Source organism: Scleropages formosus, chromosome 6 (assembly GCF_900964775.1).
Source record: "Scleropages formosus chromosome 6, fSclFor1.1, whole genome shotgun sequence".
In the NCBI taxonomy this organism is placed as follows: Eukaryota; Metazoa; Chordata; class Actinopteri; order Osteoglossiformes; family Osteoglossidae; genus Scleropages; species Scleropages formosus.
In genome coordinates, this window is record NC_041811.1 from 18,187,526 (window position 1) to 18,201,287 (window position 13,762).

At 39.4% G+C, this 13,762-nt stretch overlaps 1 protein-coding gene across 1 annotated transcript; it reads right to left on the minus strand.

Moving 5' to 3' along the window:
* Positions 1 to 494: 494 nt before the first annotated feature.
* crhbp (corticotropin releasing hormone binding protein) lies at positions 495 to 5,619 on the minus strand. The gene is made up of 7 exons (XM_029253039.1): positions 5,480 to 5,619; positions 5,126 to 5,219; positions 4,163 to 4,320; positions 3,612 to 3,822; positions 2,613 to 2,761; positions 1,792 to 1,909; positions 495 to 1,148 (listed from the first exon to the last, which is right to left on the minus strand). The coding sequence occupies exons 1-7, from the start codon at positions 5,552 to 5,554 to the stop codon at positions 994 to 996; spliced, it is 960 nt and encodes a 319-aa protein (XP_029108872.1). The 5' UTR covers positions 5,555 to 5,619; the 3' UTR covers positions 495 to 993.
* Positions 5,620 to 13,762: the final 8,143 nt, after the last annotated feature.

The following is a 13,762-nucleotide window of genomic DNA, read 5'->3' on the forward strand; positions in this document are numbered from 1 at the left end:
AATGGGGCGACTGCTACTCATGCCCAATATATTGCTCTGAGGTTGTTGTCTTTCCTTTTGTCGTCTACTTTGTAAGCTTGTTATTAATTTAAATCGCATGTGTGGTCATTACAAACATTAAGACTATTCTATTCAGTTCTAATGCAAAATAAAATGGAATCTTAAAAAATTGTAATGCGCATAAAAATAATTTTTTTCTAAAATATTTCTATGTAGATGCAATGCTATATTTTGAGATACTGTCAGGCATTAAACATTTTCTCTTTCAAAGAGAATAAAAACATATTCTTATACTTCTAAACAGAAAACTGCTCAACTGTGATAAATTACACAAAATTACCAGTCAACCAATGATGAATATTAAATGACTGAATGTAAAAATGAAGTAAAACATCTCTCCTTTTAAAGTCCAATGTGGCATCAAGTTAGTTTTCTAATTATCCTGAACAACCACTTTCAGTAATTATGAGCTACAGAGAAATCACTGTCATGCAGTTCAATTTTATTAAAAAGACGGTTGATACAAATAAATTCCGAGGTAAACAATTAACATATTTTTACACACTTCATTGAACAAATGCTTCTCAGCTTCAATGGGACTTCACCCCTGCTTCTCATATGATTCAGTCAACACTACACTATCAAAAATAAATAGAAATAATAATTTCCTGAAATAATGCATTTTAAAGAGATTATGTAGTTGTTTTGTAATAAAAACTATTTATATATGTATAGTAAAAACAGAATGGCAAATAATGTATTAGTAGTGCAGACAAAAACAAAATTTTTTTTTTATTGAATCTACATTAGTAAACATTTCATTTACACAGCACAAAAACAAAAGTCAGGAAAATAAGAACATTAATCTGAGCCAATGAATAAATAAGATTCTGAAAGTAATTTACATGAAACAATCACGACACCCGGAATCCCCACTTCAGTCACGTGACTATTTGTTCAGGAAATCCTCACTGGTGAATCAGAGGAAAGAACTCATTCCATGAAGCAGAAGTCCTCCACATTGTTCCCTTTGAGCTTCTCCAGTTCATGACGGTGCAGCAGTCGATATTGAAAAGTTACACGATTGATGAATTTTCCACTGGAAACCATTCTCACCACAGTGTTGTCACAACCAATCTTCATCTGGGCTGAAGGAAGACAAAGACAAATAGAGACTTAAAGCCCTAGAGGACATAAAATACAGCCAAGGTAAAGCTCCTGGTGCCTCATTAAACTGAAATTACAAACAATAGCAGTGGTCGGAATCTCTGTTACCATTTGTGAACTCTAAAATCGAACCAATAAGTTCTAAATTAAAAATTTATATTTTAAAACAGGAAACAGATTGCACGGGTTAATTGGCTACCCACATGCAGGCACAACTGGCAAGGTGATTCGTTCTATGCTGAAGCTTGGTAGCAACTTAAGGAAAATGCGAAAGATAAAAATGTGTACAAATCAGTATTGTTGTACAGCATTGATGATTTCTGTTTAAATGCTACATTAGATTTTTGTTACTATCTGCACACTTGTCTTTGAGTGAATTATCAAGTTATTCAGACAGAAACTACTTCGTGGATTTAAATGTTTGGTGAAAAGTAGAAATAAAATATGATACTAAGTAATTCATTTGATTATGCAGACTGCAAACTTCTACCTTCCTAACTTCCACCCTAGGGCAATTATGAAAAAAGGCAAAAGGATAATGGAGGAGAATTAACCTCAGTGTTTTTACGTGCTATGGGTGCCCCCTTCAAAACTGGTGCTATACACATGCTCACTGGAACTCACCAGGACCATTGAAGGAGTAACAAAGGTCGGCCATCGGAAACATCTTTGAGGTGTCAACACCATTGCCCCCAAGAAGTTCCACAAAGTCTCCTGCTCCTGCACACCCTGAGACTGACCTCTGAAAAGAAAGAGAGCAGGTATGAAGGTTTTACTTAAAATAATTTCCACGCAGAACACAAAATCTAGATCATTGTAACTTAAACTAGAGTGTAATCAGCTGGTTTAGTTTCCTTAAACCTGCACAACTACTTCATGTGAAGTCAATGCAATTTTTCCATCTATGTTTTTGACTATATTGATTAATTAATTTGCCAAAAATGTTGTCCTTCATTCTTCTTGATGTAACAGATAAACATATAAACTTTTTTATCAACCAATTTTAGCTGTATAAACCCTTACAGTATAAATCAATGATTTGTCAGTGCAATGCCACTAAAACAATGTCAAAATCACTAGAAAGTGTGAATATTTAGTGTAAATCATCTTACAATAAAGCAATATATTATGAAGGTCTATTTCTTTGAGCATATTTAAGGTTTTTAAATCTAATCAATTTTTTTTAATTAATCAAAGTAAGGCCCTTAGTGAATTCACATTTTTTTCCAGAAACTTTATAGCACAGCTCAGCCTATACAGAAGTGGGTATTTTTTAGGATCTTAATAAAAATAGAATCTGTTCAACAGTAACTTGGATGGTATGTAAGAATCAGCACCCCTTTACCCCTTTTTTCTGACAGACAAAAAAAACTGCTCCTTCTTACTTTGCACTGTACCAAAGCAATATTTAATGCCTTAACCAGACTTAGGGGACTCATGCTCACCTTTAAAGGGAAGTCATTTAAGTGTCCCAAGCTGAGCTCTCCTATCTGGATCTCAACTGGATATATGATGGAAAAGCTACAGTTCTTGTGTTGCTGAGGGATGACCATTGTGAAGCTCCCTTCAGGAGACTGAGAGATCACATTGCAGGCTAGAAGGAAGACAGGGATGCAGGCTAATTTTCATGTTACCATTCATAGATGCACACAAACCATTGGCTTAGGTCTACCAAAATAAGCATTTCATTTTCCTCTCAATTGCCTGAGTCATAGGTTTTTGTTATGATGCCAGAGTACATGCATACACTCCTATCTGCTGCAAACTCTGACGACGCACGATGTATTACACCATGACACCATTTTCATGCATTTTTTCCAGCTGATCTTTCAACATTCTAACCTTGTGTACATGCAATGACCAGCCCCCGATTGCTCTGAAAAACGTTTCAGTTTCATGTGCCTGTACAGTACAATTTGACATAATCTGCTGTAAAGTGATTTTTTTTACCTAACCTTTAAAGGCTGTAATCATGCTTGATCATGCGTTGTTACCAATGTTTCAGCAAGTAATGGCATTGTGAAGCAATGTGGCTGTTACAGAGGTACACAACACTTCTGAGATTCTGAGAGTTCTGGCTAAATGTGATTTCCCACAACAAAATGAGAAAGACTGGTAGTAAAATATACCCTGAAAAATGAATGCTCGCAAATGAGGCATTCAAACACAAATGAGAGAAAATATAGGAGAGAAAGAGAGAGGGAAAAAAGGCTCTCATGTTTCAGAAATTCTCAAGGTAAAAGTAACAAACAACACATAAATAGCCGTGTTCTGAAAAGAACTGAACTAGATTTGAACACTCATTGGAGGCCAATACATTTGCTTCCTTTAAGCTTTAGTTGTTAAGCACATGAGGTGTTTAATTGCCCCTGAATTCACCTACTTATCTTTGTGGTATACACAGGTCCCATTCATCCCATGGCGGTTTAATTGGCCATACTCACGGAAAGGGTTGATGAGCTTCGTCACAGTGATGGTGAATCCACTCCCGGCACCGTGTATGCGGAAGAAGATCATGGCCACATTCTGTGAGGAGCGTACAATTCTGCGGGTCGAGCCCGTCTCGCAGTAGTCCACGTATCGCTCATAGAGAGGGAAAGGGTGGTCCTGAGAGCTCGGGAACTTCTCCCCTTTCAATACCCAGCCATCAAACATCTGCATGGGGGAAGCACCAAGACAGGAATTTACAGGAGGGCAGTGACTTCAGAGCTTTGGAACTCTAACAAAATATAGACTGCACTGCATATAAGACATAATTTAGGTTCCATGTTAGTATTGCTCTGTCTCAGCTGTGATGGAAATAGAAAAACAGCTATTTACTTATAAACAGGGTGCTGAAGCCAGGAGGTTTGGTGAGGGATTACCCTCATAGCCAGGTGATCTTTCCTAGACTGGGATTAAGGAGCTACAGTAGCAGGTCGTGGTGGGGCAAGCGAGGCGGGCATGTCTCTAGAGATCTGCGAGAAACAGTGATTGCGAACAGGGGGAGGATTACCTTTATGAAATCCCCTCCTGCACAGTCGATGTTCACAGCGTTGTACTCGATGCTGATGACCTCATTGGGCTCACCTATGAAGAAGGCTGCGCAGTTGAGCTGCGGGCGGTCGGCAGTGAAGGTGAATTGACCCTCCATAACCAGCATGTCCAGACACCCTGAAACAGCGGACAGACGGCAGTCTCATCACGTGCCCTGGCACAGAACGAACACACGTGACACACATATGAAAGGGATCTCTACTTGTCACACACTTCCAGAAGCACAGTGCTTACTTAGGTCTCAGTGCTGAAATATAAGAACTTGCACACTGCATGTAGGACTCCACACATCCAAGGCTATTGCGAGAGAACTGGTTAAAAGTGTATATGTCAACTCTGGTTCATTTTTATATTGCAGTAACTAAAGCAATATCAGAGTGTGTACAGATTGGTCACATAGTTAATTGGCTTTTAAACTGGCAAATGTAATATGAAAAAAAAATTCCATAATGGTTTTAGCAGATGTCAACATATAGGCAGCTAATTCCATAAATTAATTATTGATAATGAATTATTCTAAAGAACTGTATTAAACATTATATATCCTATTTATAATATTATATCTGTATAATGCACAAAATAAACCTACTGTAATTTATATAAAACAGTATTTTGGTACAACTTCGTTCAAGAGGGTTGATTTATTGACATGCAACTTTTCTTCTTCACCCTTTCAGTAACATTATTATGATTAAAAATGGAACTGGGCAATTCATAGTAAAACAAAAAAAAAAAGAAAAGAAACAATGTACAGACGCTGCAGTCTTCCATTGCTTTAGATTCGATGAGTAAATCACTCATGATTAATTGTCTTTAATTGTTTTTTTTTTTTTTTTAATGTAAAAGCATCTGATAATTATTACACCATGACCATGCCGATGCGATGGAAACTGTACAAAAATCATGTGGAACAACTACTCACGCAGAGATCGACGGTACACAAACTGTTCCGACAATTCTCTTTTGAGCTCCGAATTGAGGAGAGAAAACAGTCCCTCTGGAGTAATATCGTGTTCCTGGGGAGGCAGAAAACGCGAAATTATCGCAGTGAAGCCGGTACCGGCCAGGGCATGATCAGCAGCCTGGCAGCTGGGAGACCGGAGAGAGACTGGAAAGCAAAAAGTTGCCGATCATGAACAACACATGTCATTTTTAGAACTGAAAACTGCTGCGCGAGGACGAAACGCTGAGCTTTGATACACACGGCGGGTGCGAGCGCCGCGAGAACAAGCGCGCGAGGAAGGAGTCTCCGCGCGCGGCCGGCTCTTGGTCTTACCTCGAGGTAGCGGCTCTCCCCCCCGAGAGCGCGCAGGCTGAGCAGGAGGAGACACACGGGAGCTGCGAGAGCCATGACTGCGCCCGACGCACGAAGCGGCGATCCGGCGCGCACGACGCCCCTTTTATACAGCGCATTTAATACAGGGGGGAAAGAAAAAAAAAAAAAAAAAAAAAAAACCTGTGCAAAAAGATCTATCGATAAGGCCTTAGTTACCATAGGCTAACCTTTCTAATGTGCGCGCTTGTGACGATAGCGCCGGAGGAAAGTGTCACACCGGCGCAGGCGGCGCCGGCGGACCTGACAGATGCGCGGAGCTTCAGGCGGCGCTCACAGCTCAGCCTGCGCCCTCGGACCCACATCTCTGCCCGCACTGGAGGTCAAAATTCGGCGCAGAGCCGAGATAATGAGCTGCACGAGCGCCTGTGAACAGTTACCCACAGGTACCATACCGGGCTCAAACCTCCCTCCCTATAAAAACCCCGGAGGGAAAATGTTTTACAGCAGGTGGCGTAGTGGTTAGTGCTGCCAGACCGCATTGAGATCCCCCCTCCTGCTGCAGTACCTTGATCAAGTTAATTACCTTGAAATGATACAGTGAACGGGATCCAAATGTATAAATATGTAAATTGGTCAATTGTAGGTTAAACCTGATAATACCAGCTGAAGAACAAATACATGTGCATTTCTGGCACTCCAGTTGCCATATAGATAGCTCATGTTGCAATAAGTGGCAACATTATGGTTTATGTGGCTATAATTGCATTCTAATGTGTGTATGTAATATGCACGGGTGTACACATTACACGTTAAAAGGTAGTTGGAAATAAGCAATGTGCGAAAAAGTGGAGAAAGCCACTGCGGTGTGACTTTGTTGAAAATTCAGTTATTCAGAAGGAACTATTTCTTCACAGTGCCATTTGAGGATCTCAAGGCACATTTATGGTGGGGGGTATCTGTTAGATTTCTTCCAGCTGGATACGAATACATCATCATAGCTTTCATTGTCTTTCTTGGAATTAGCGTGATTCATGCAGATCGAGAAGATTTTTCTTCAAACTTAACAGTTATTCTCTACAATCCCATTTTTATGACATAAACCACATTTATAATTTTTATGCTGCGAGTGGTGATTTATTGCCAGATGGTTTTAAATTAAATGCATCAGTTTTTTTTTTTCTGTCTCAAGAAGGACAGTAATTCAAATCCCAGTGTTCAACAACAACGAAAGAGAAGGTAACATTTGCTATACTGAGTTTCTGCAGAACAGATTATTTCAAAATTTTCAAAACTTAAAAATAAATTTAGACCCTTGTTAAATTGTTATAATAACCACGATCTATTCATGTTTTACAAGGCTTTCCAAGGTCGACTGAAAAGACAACTACAATACATCCTGAAGATATCTCATGTCACGATGGAAGGTCATTGCCAGCAGCTATTGTGCTGAATGGGAAACACAGGAATTCAGGTCCTGCTATGAAACGTGTGCTCACTCTCACAGATTTCAGGCATCAAAGATGTTTTCCTTATCTTCACTAATAGAAAACTTAGTAGTTTGTACTTGGTCTTGCTACTCAGTACAAAATAAGCCCTTGCCCATGGTCTGGTTCCGTGACCCAAAAGGAGTGTGCCAGAACTGGTACCAGCTTATACATTCACATTCACTGCTATACCTACAAAATTTTGTGAATATATAAACCTTCTCAAATCCGATAAATGCATAGCTTGACAGTGTTTTTGCATGATTTATTACAAACCATATTCACTACCATGTGTCAGAAAAGTATAATTACTGTGGAGGACAGCAATGTATTATTTATGTGTGATATAAAGTGAGATATTGCACAAGCAAAATCTTACACCTCTGCAACAATGACGAGTGTTGCAGTTTCTCTCAGATAATGTTGCATCATCAAAATTGTTGTGAGCCATATTTATGGTCTCAGTGTATGAATCTGTGTTGCGAAGATGGTGAACTGCCCCTCCTGAATGCAGAATGATTTCCAAGCAGCACAGCTGTCACAACAATACTTTGACATTTTTGACAGTTAACAGTGATTGCTAACGATTTTGAGTGGCCCAGTTACTCAGGTGTTCACCCATGGGTGGATTTTAAATCAACTTTGTTGCATATATTTATTTTGGATGTTACTCACTCAAGTCCTCAACAACATCAGCGCTCCTAACTGCTGTCTGTGGAGCTGTGAGCATATTGTAGTATATTAAAATTGAAAGCAATTCACCAGTTACTTCATGTCCAAATCGCTTGTTATGGTGAGTCAAACAACATAGCTCTGGTTAAGCCATCATCTGAGTTAATCAAAATAAAAGTTATTTACCTAGGAATAAACTTAGAAGCAGATGAGTATTTGATATTGTTATAATATCTGTTATGTGACATTGACATGATTTCACACATCAATATCAAATATTTGATATCGACATAGGGGGTGCGGTGGCGCAGTGGGTTGGACCGCAGTCCTGCTGTCCGGTGGGTCTGGGGTTCGAGTCCCACTTGGGGTGCCTTGCGGCGGACTGGCGTCCCGTCCTGGGTGTGTCCCCTTCCCCCTCTGGCCTTACGCCCTGTGTTGCCGGGTAGGCTCCGGTTCCCCGTGACCCCATAAGGGACAAGCGGTTCTGAAAATGTGTGTGTGTGTGTGTGTGTGTGTGTGTGTGTGTGTGTGTGTGTGTGTGTGTGTGTGTGATATCGACATGATTTCACAAGTTGCGTTATTCATGAACAAAATATGCTAAATTGTATTAGAAAAGCATGTGAATTGAAAGGATATTATGGGAGGACATACCATAAAACTTTTTGTGGATATTTGCAGCTCTGTATTATGAGAAGATACAGTTGAATATACAATGAAGTTGCTTGAATACTTGAGCCAGCAGTTATGGATGTTGAAAGTCCACTGAGTGCCCATCTGCAAAACCATTTGTAAAAATGACATGTTGAGTTCTGAGTTTCACCAACATTTACATTTACATTTACATTTATTCATTTAGCAGATGCTTTTGTCCAAAGCGACGTACATCTCAGCAAAAGTACAATTTATGCATTAAACATTTACAAAACAACATATTACCTCACTTCCTGTGTTACAGTTTACATAAAGATGGCTGTAACAAGGGGAGGCATTGTTCATTATAATAACTCTCACAATATTAGATACTGTTTATTTCCATTGGATTGTCCTATTTTTGGTAATGGTATTGTTTGCCTGTTTCTGGTAGTAATTTAAGTAATTGAGCAGTCAGTATGGATAGCAATGCAAGCATAGCTTAAGAAAAGCATTCAGACTGTGTATTGCTCTGCTTTTGGGGAATCTTGACAAAAAGGGCACATTTCTGCTCTGCACAGAATTTGATATGTATGGCTTTAGGAAATATCAGTGGTTTTTTTTTTCTCTGAGTTATCATCGTTGTGTTTTTTCTCGGAGTTACCCTAGGGAGGCATTAGCAAAAGGAGCATTGTTCCTTCATGTTCCTTCTCACTGGAGGCTTGGCAGAGGTTTCAGCAGAGAGACATCAGTTCTTTTTTCTCTCTTTGACATGCTACACTAGTGAAAGCTGAAGACATTTCTTTAAACCACAAAACTGGACAGGGCTTTCTGAGTCTTGTATCATGAGTGGGTTCAATGTTATGTTAACAGCTATCAGTGATCTTGTGGTAAACTGTTTAAATTATATCCTCCAACCAAAAAGGCTTGTACAAAAGGCTGTTTCTTATTGTCTCAGTTTACATCTAGATTTGATGCTTTTTTCCATAGCGACTTACAGTATTATAATAAAAATCTCCACTCAGAAACAGTTCTCCTGCCATACACTACGTGACACACTGTGTCAATACAAAGTGATCTTCTTGGATCCTAGTGTATTATGATAGCATATGAGACCTCATTAAAAGATGCATGGGTGTTCAGAAGAGCATCTCATAAAGTAAAATATCCTGAAAATCAGGAAGTGGGGGACACCAAAGAGTGTAAGAACTGTTGTTCCCTTGAATGACAGTTACAGAAGATGCATGTTGTTCAAGGGTTCAGCAGGTACTTCCAGCTTTATATGACTCATGGGTAAAAGTGCTGAACTGTGAGTATGTTACTTTGGACAACAAACAATTCAAAAATAAACAGGATAAAAATTGTTATATCTTTAAGCTTATTAAAAAACCAATCCTTGTTCTCAAGATGTGAGTAAAATAATGTATTAATCTTGTTTCCCAAAATCAAATGTTTTTGAATGAATGAATGAATGAAAATATATTAATGCCAGGGAGAAATTGTAATCAGCTGCAGGAACATAAAATATACAATATACATATCCAAATGGCATACATATATAACATAAATGTTTATATATATATATATATATATCTCAAAAAAAATTATTACTAGGAAGGTGGTTTGGAATCGTGGATATTCAGATAAAGTTTTATGCAGCTACTCCTGATGAATATTGGTTCATATGGTGGAAGGAAACTGACTGCACTTAGGAATCAGTCTCTCTTTCTGCTAATGTAATGCACACATTGGATTTTCTATGCGATGTACATCGCTTTGGAGAAAACCACCTTCTAAATGAATAAATGTAATGTGTATAAAGTGAAGAAACAGATAAACTGATAAGTTTGGTAAATGAATGTCAGGTTAATAAATAAGGGAGCATACAATATTTACACAACAGTTGACTGAGTGAATTGAGGTGGTGCAAGGAGTATTGAGATGACACCATGCTGCTCAGCACCATTCAGTCATTAAGAGGTCACCCCCCAAGAGTGTGAGGACTCCCTGTCAAGTCTGAAGTCTGCTAGTAGCAATCCTTGGAGAACCACAGCTGGAGCAGCTGGTTGCTTGAAAGTGTTTGTGTGTTAGACCAAGTTTACCTTCAGAGGATGGGAATCACTGCCTGCGGTGGGCCAGAGTTTACTTGGGACCTTTTTCCATGAGACATCTGCCAGGCACGTCAGCCTCATTCCCAGAATGGAGCAAGCCTTCCTGATTAACTGTGGCAATGTACAGGGCCAGCATTTGATTGAAAAACTTCGCCGGCATCAATTGACTGGTCTAACATTTCCAACAGAGTCCTGCATACTCCAAAGGACCTTAGCCTCCTCAGAAAGTAGAGGCAACTCTGTCCTTTCTGGTACAGGGCCTTAGTATTGGATGTCCATTCCACCCTGTTATCCAGGTGCAACCCTAAGTATATGTGGCCTCTACCTCCACCACCCCTCCTTCATTCCTTATCAGGAACCCCCAAATAACTGAACCACCTGAAGCCCACATTATCTCTTTGCTCATTCCAATGTTGAGCTACAGCTGGTTCCTTTCGCACCACTCAGTAATGTCCTTCGCCAGGTCCCTGAACTCATGCTCCTACCCATCCTTGATACACCCAACAATAACTGTGTCATCTGACAACTTCTGGTCCTGCCTCCTTCTTCTGTCACATTCTGTTTTATAGTTGTTCCTATTAACAAAGATGTCATTTTTATCTAACTGTGGCTCCATTCCAGGAAATTTGGAAGCAGTGCCCTGACCTAATAAGAATATTATCAGTCTAAGACACACACACACACACACACACACACATTTTCAGAACCGCTTGTCCCATACGGGGTCACAGGGGAACCAGAGCCCACCCGGTAACACAGGGCGTAAGGCCAGAGGGGGAAGGGGACACACCCAGGACGGGACGCCAGTCCACCGCAAGGCACCCCAAGCGGGACTTGAACCCCAGACCCACCGGAGAGCAGGACTGCGGTCCAACCCACTGCGCCACCGCACCCCCAGTCTAAGACAATGGAAGTTTATTTAATGTGATTATTCTTATTTTTATAAGGAAATTAAGTTGTCTTAAATGGTAAGAAATTAAAACATTCAGGAGCATTACAAGGGCATGACTGAACTTAAGACTGCTAGCTGCAAAAAAAAAATTCTTAGCCATGGTGAGTCCTTTGTCAAGGGGCTCTATTTCTGTGACACAAAAGAGTGCAGAATTTGCTGATACACTATGGAAGGTGTATAATTTACAGACTCACACTATAGCAATTTCCAGCAAACGCCTATGTGGGCAAAGTGTGTCTGAAATGTGTGTTTTATGGATTTTTTGCTGCCAGAGGGAAAATACAAGGAGCAAATTCAAAATACTACAAATGTCAAAACCCAATGCTGTGCATATGAAATTGTGCCTCTGTTATAATTACTGATGTTCTCCTTTGTGATGCATTCTGAGTAGATACGCTCAGAGTTTTTAGCCAACTTTTGGAAAGTTTCCATGACAACTGTGGCTGTAATTATAAATGATAGCACAAATTAGCATATCGTAGATCAGGCTAAGCAAAAACTACAGCAGAAATTGTTTTGTCTTAACACACTGAAAAAATGAACTATGTCATATTTACAGCTTTGTATTTAGTTCGACCATGGGTCCCAGGTAAAGAACCTCTGGTTAAAAATAAAGTACAAAGATGTTTGTAATGGAATACAACCTACATTCAGAACTGATGTGAAAAACTCCACGAGTTCCTGAACACTTCTTTTCCATTGTACTGAATTTAATTACTTTCCATTTATTTGCTTATTTAATTCATCCCCAAATTGTGTTTAACAGATTTGTTTTTCAGTGACGCACATAGTGGATTTGAAAAGCAGTCTCAATAAAAATCATAGGCATTCTGGGCTCTAGTTCCAAATCCCACAGGAGAAATCAAGCCCTGTTTTTGTTATTTAACTGGATGGGATGCACTTTGCTCCACACACAAATTTGTTCCCGATGGGTCTTTCATTAGAAAAATATTTCTTGTATTTTGTGACAGCCTCAAAAGGATTACCATAAAAATGGCCTCACTACACAGAAGAATGTGTTTTAAACAAAAGTATCAGAACGAGTCTCTGAACTGGGATGTGCATTGTGGTAAGGCCTTCAGTACAGTAGTTTTTAATACAGCAGCCAAGATGAAGACCTTTTAACTGAAAATATACAACGTTCAATAAGCCACTGATATCTGACTAGCTGTTGGGATCATACCTTTAATACGCCTGTAATCCAGCTATATACTTTTTATCACAGTGTACCCTAACAGAAGACTCTCTACAAGCAGTTCCAGTGCTCTTTGTATTTCCCAACTCAACCACTACAATTAGAAATATAGATGTCTCATTTCATACACACTTTCAATTGGGTTGAAATTAAAGTTAACCTGGTTTGGTGTGTAGTTAGATGGGAAACCTTCTTGAGGAAACAGCTAACACCAGCAGTATAGAAATGAGGCATGTGTCTGTGTCTGTGAGTGGGCAGAGGCAGTGAATTGGAAAATACTTGAAAAAAGAACTTCAGTAAAGATTTTTCTGCAATGTAATTAATAAATTCCAGTAATCATGTTGTGTAAGCTTATTAAAGTCACAGTTAAGGAACTAAATCCGTGAATTCCTCACTGTAAGAGTGCTCTGAAAGTAAAGATCCAAGAGCAACACAAGGTAAAATCCCAGCCAGATGTCATCCTCCACACCATATTTGCATCCTTAATTCTGCTCAATCTTCACTGGGAAGAAAACAGAAAGAAAATAGATCAAAACCCTTGGAAGGATTATTCATTCCCTCTGTCTAAAAATCCATCACTGAGTAATACTCAGCTGGCCCAAAGGCATACAAACAGATGTGGCAATAATCATCCTTTGTGAATTTTTTATGGAGGGTCACTGCAAGGTTTTTGCAAGGTTAGTTACTTTGCAAAAAATTTATTAGAAAAATTGTACAAGATGCACATCACAGCTTGCTCTGGGTTGCTGCCAGTTAAGTGTGCCATGGTGACATGAAATATGTAATGGTGCTGCTTCGTTAATCACGAATCCATTTTTTGAAATAGATGTGTTGAGCAGACAAGCTGCTGAGCTCTACTGTCAGATTGTTAAATTAAAGAAGTTGCATTGGCATGTGTTTTCTCTAATAGGTTGTCTAATTCTCAATTTTTAAGCCACAGAAACAAATTATTTTAAAGCGTAGTGTTTCATCTCTCTTGTTTTAATTCCCAGGGCATTGCCGAGTGTCACTGTGACATTTTTGGACACAATCACTTTATAATTTCATAATAAATTCTGTTAAAATTTCACCCTGCAGCTGTTCAGGTGTAGGTTTGAATCCAGCTCAGTCTGTGCGGAGTTTGTATCTTCTCCCCGTGTCTGCGTTGGTTTCCGGTGGGTGCTCCTGTTTCCTCCCATATTCTAAAGATATCCACTTTTGGTGAAGTGGACACTCTAAGTTGCCTATAGTATGTGACTC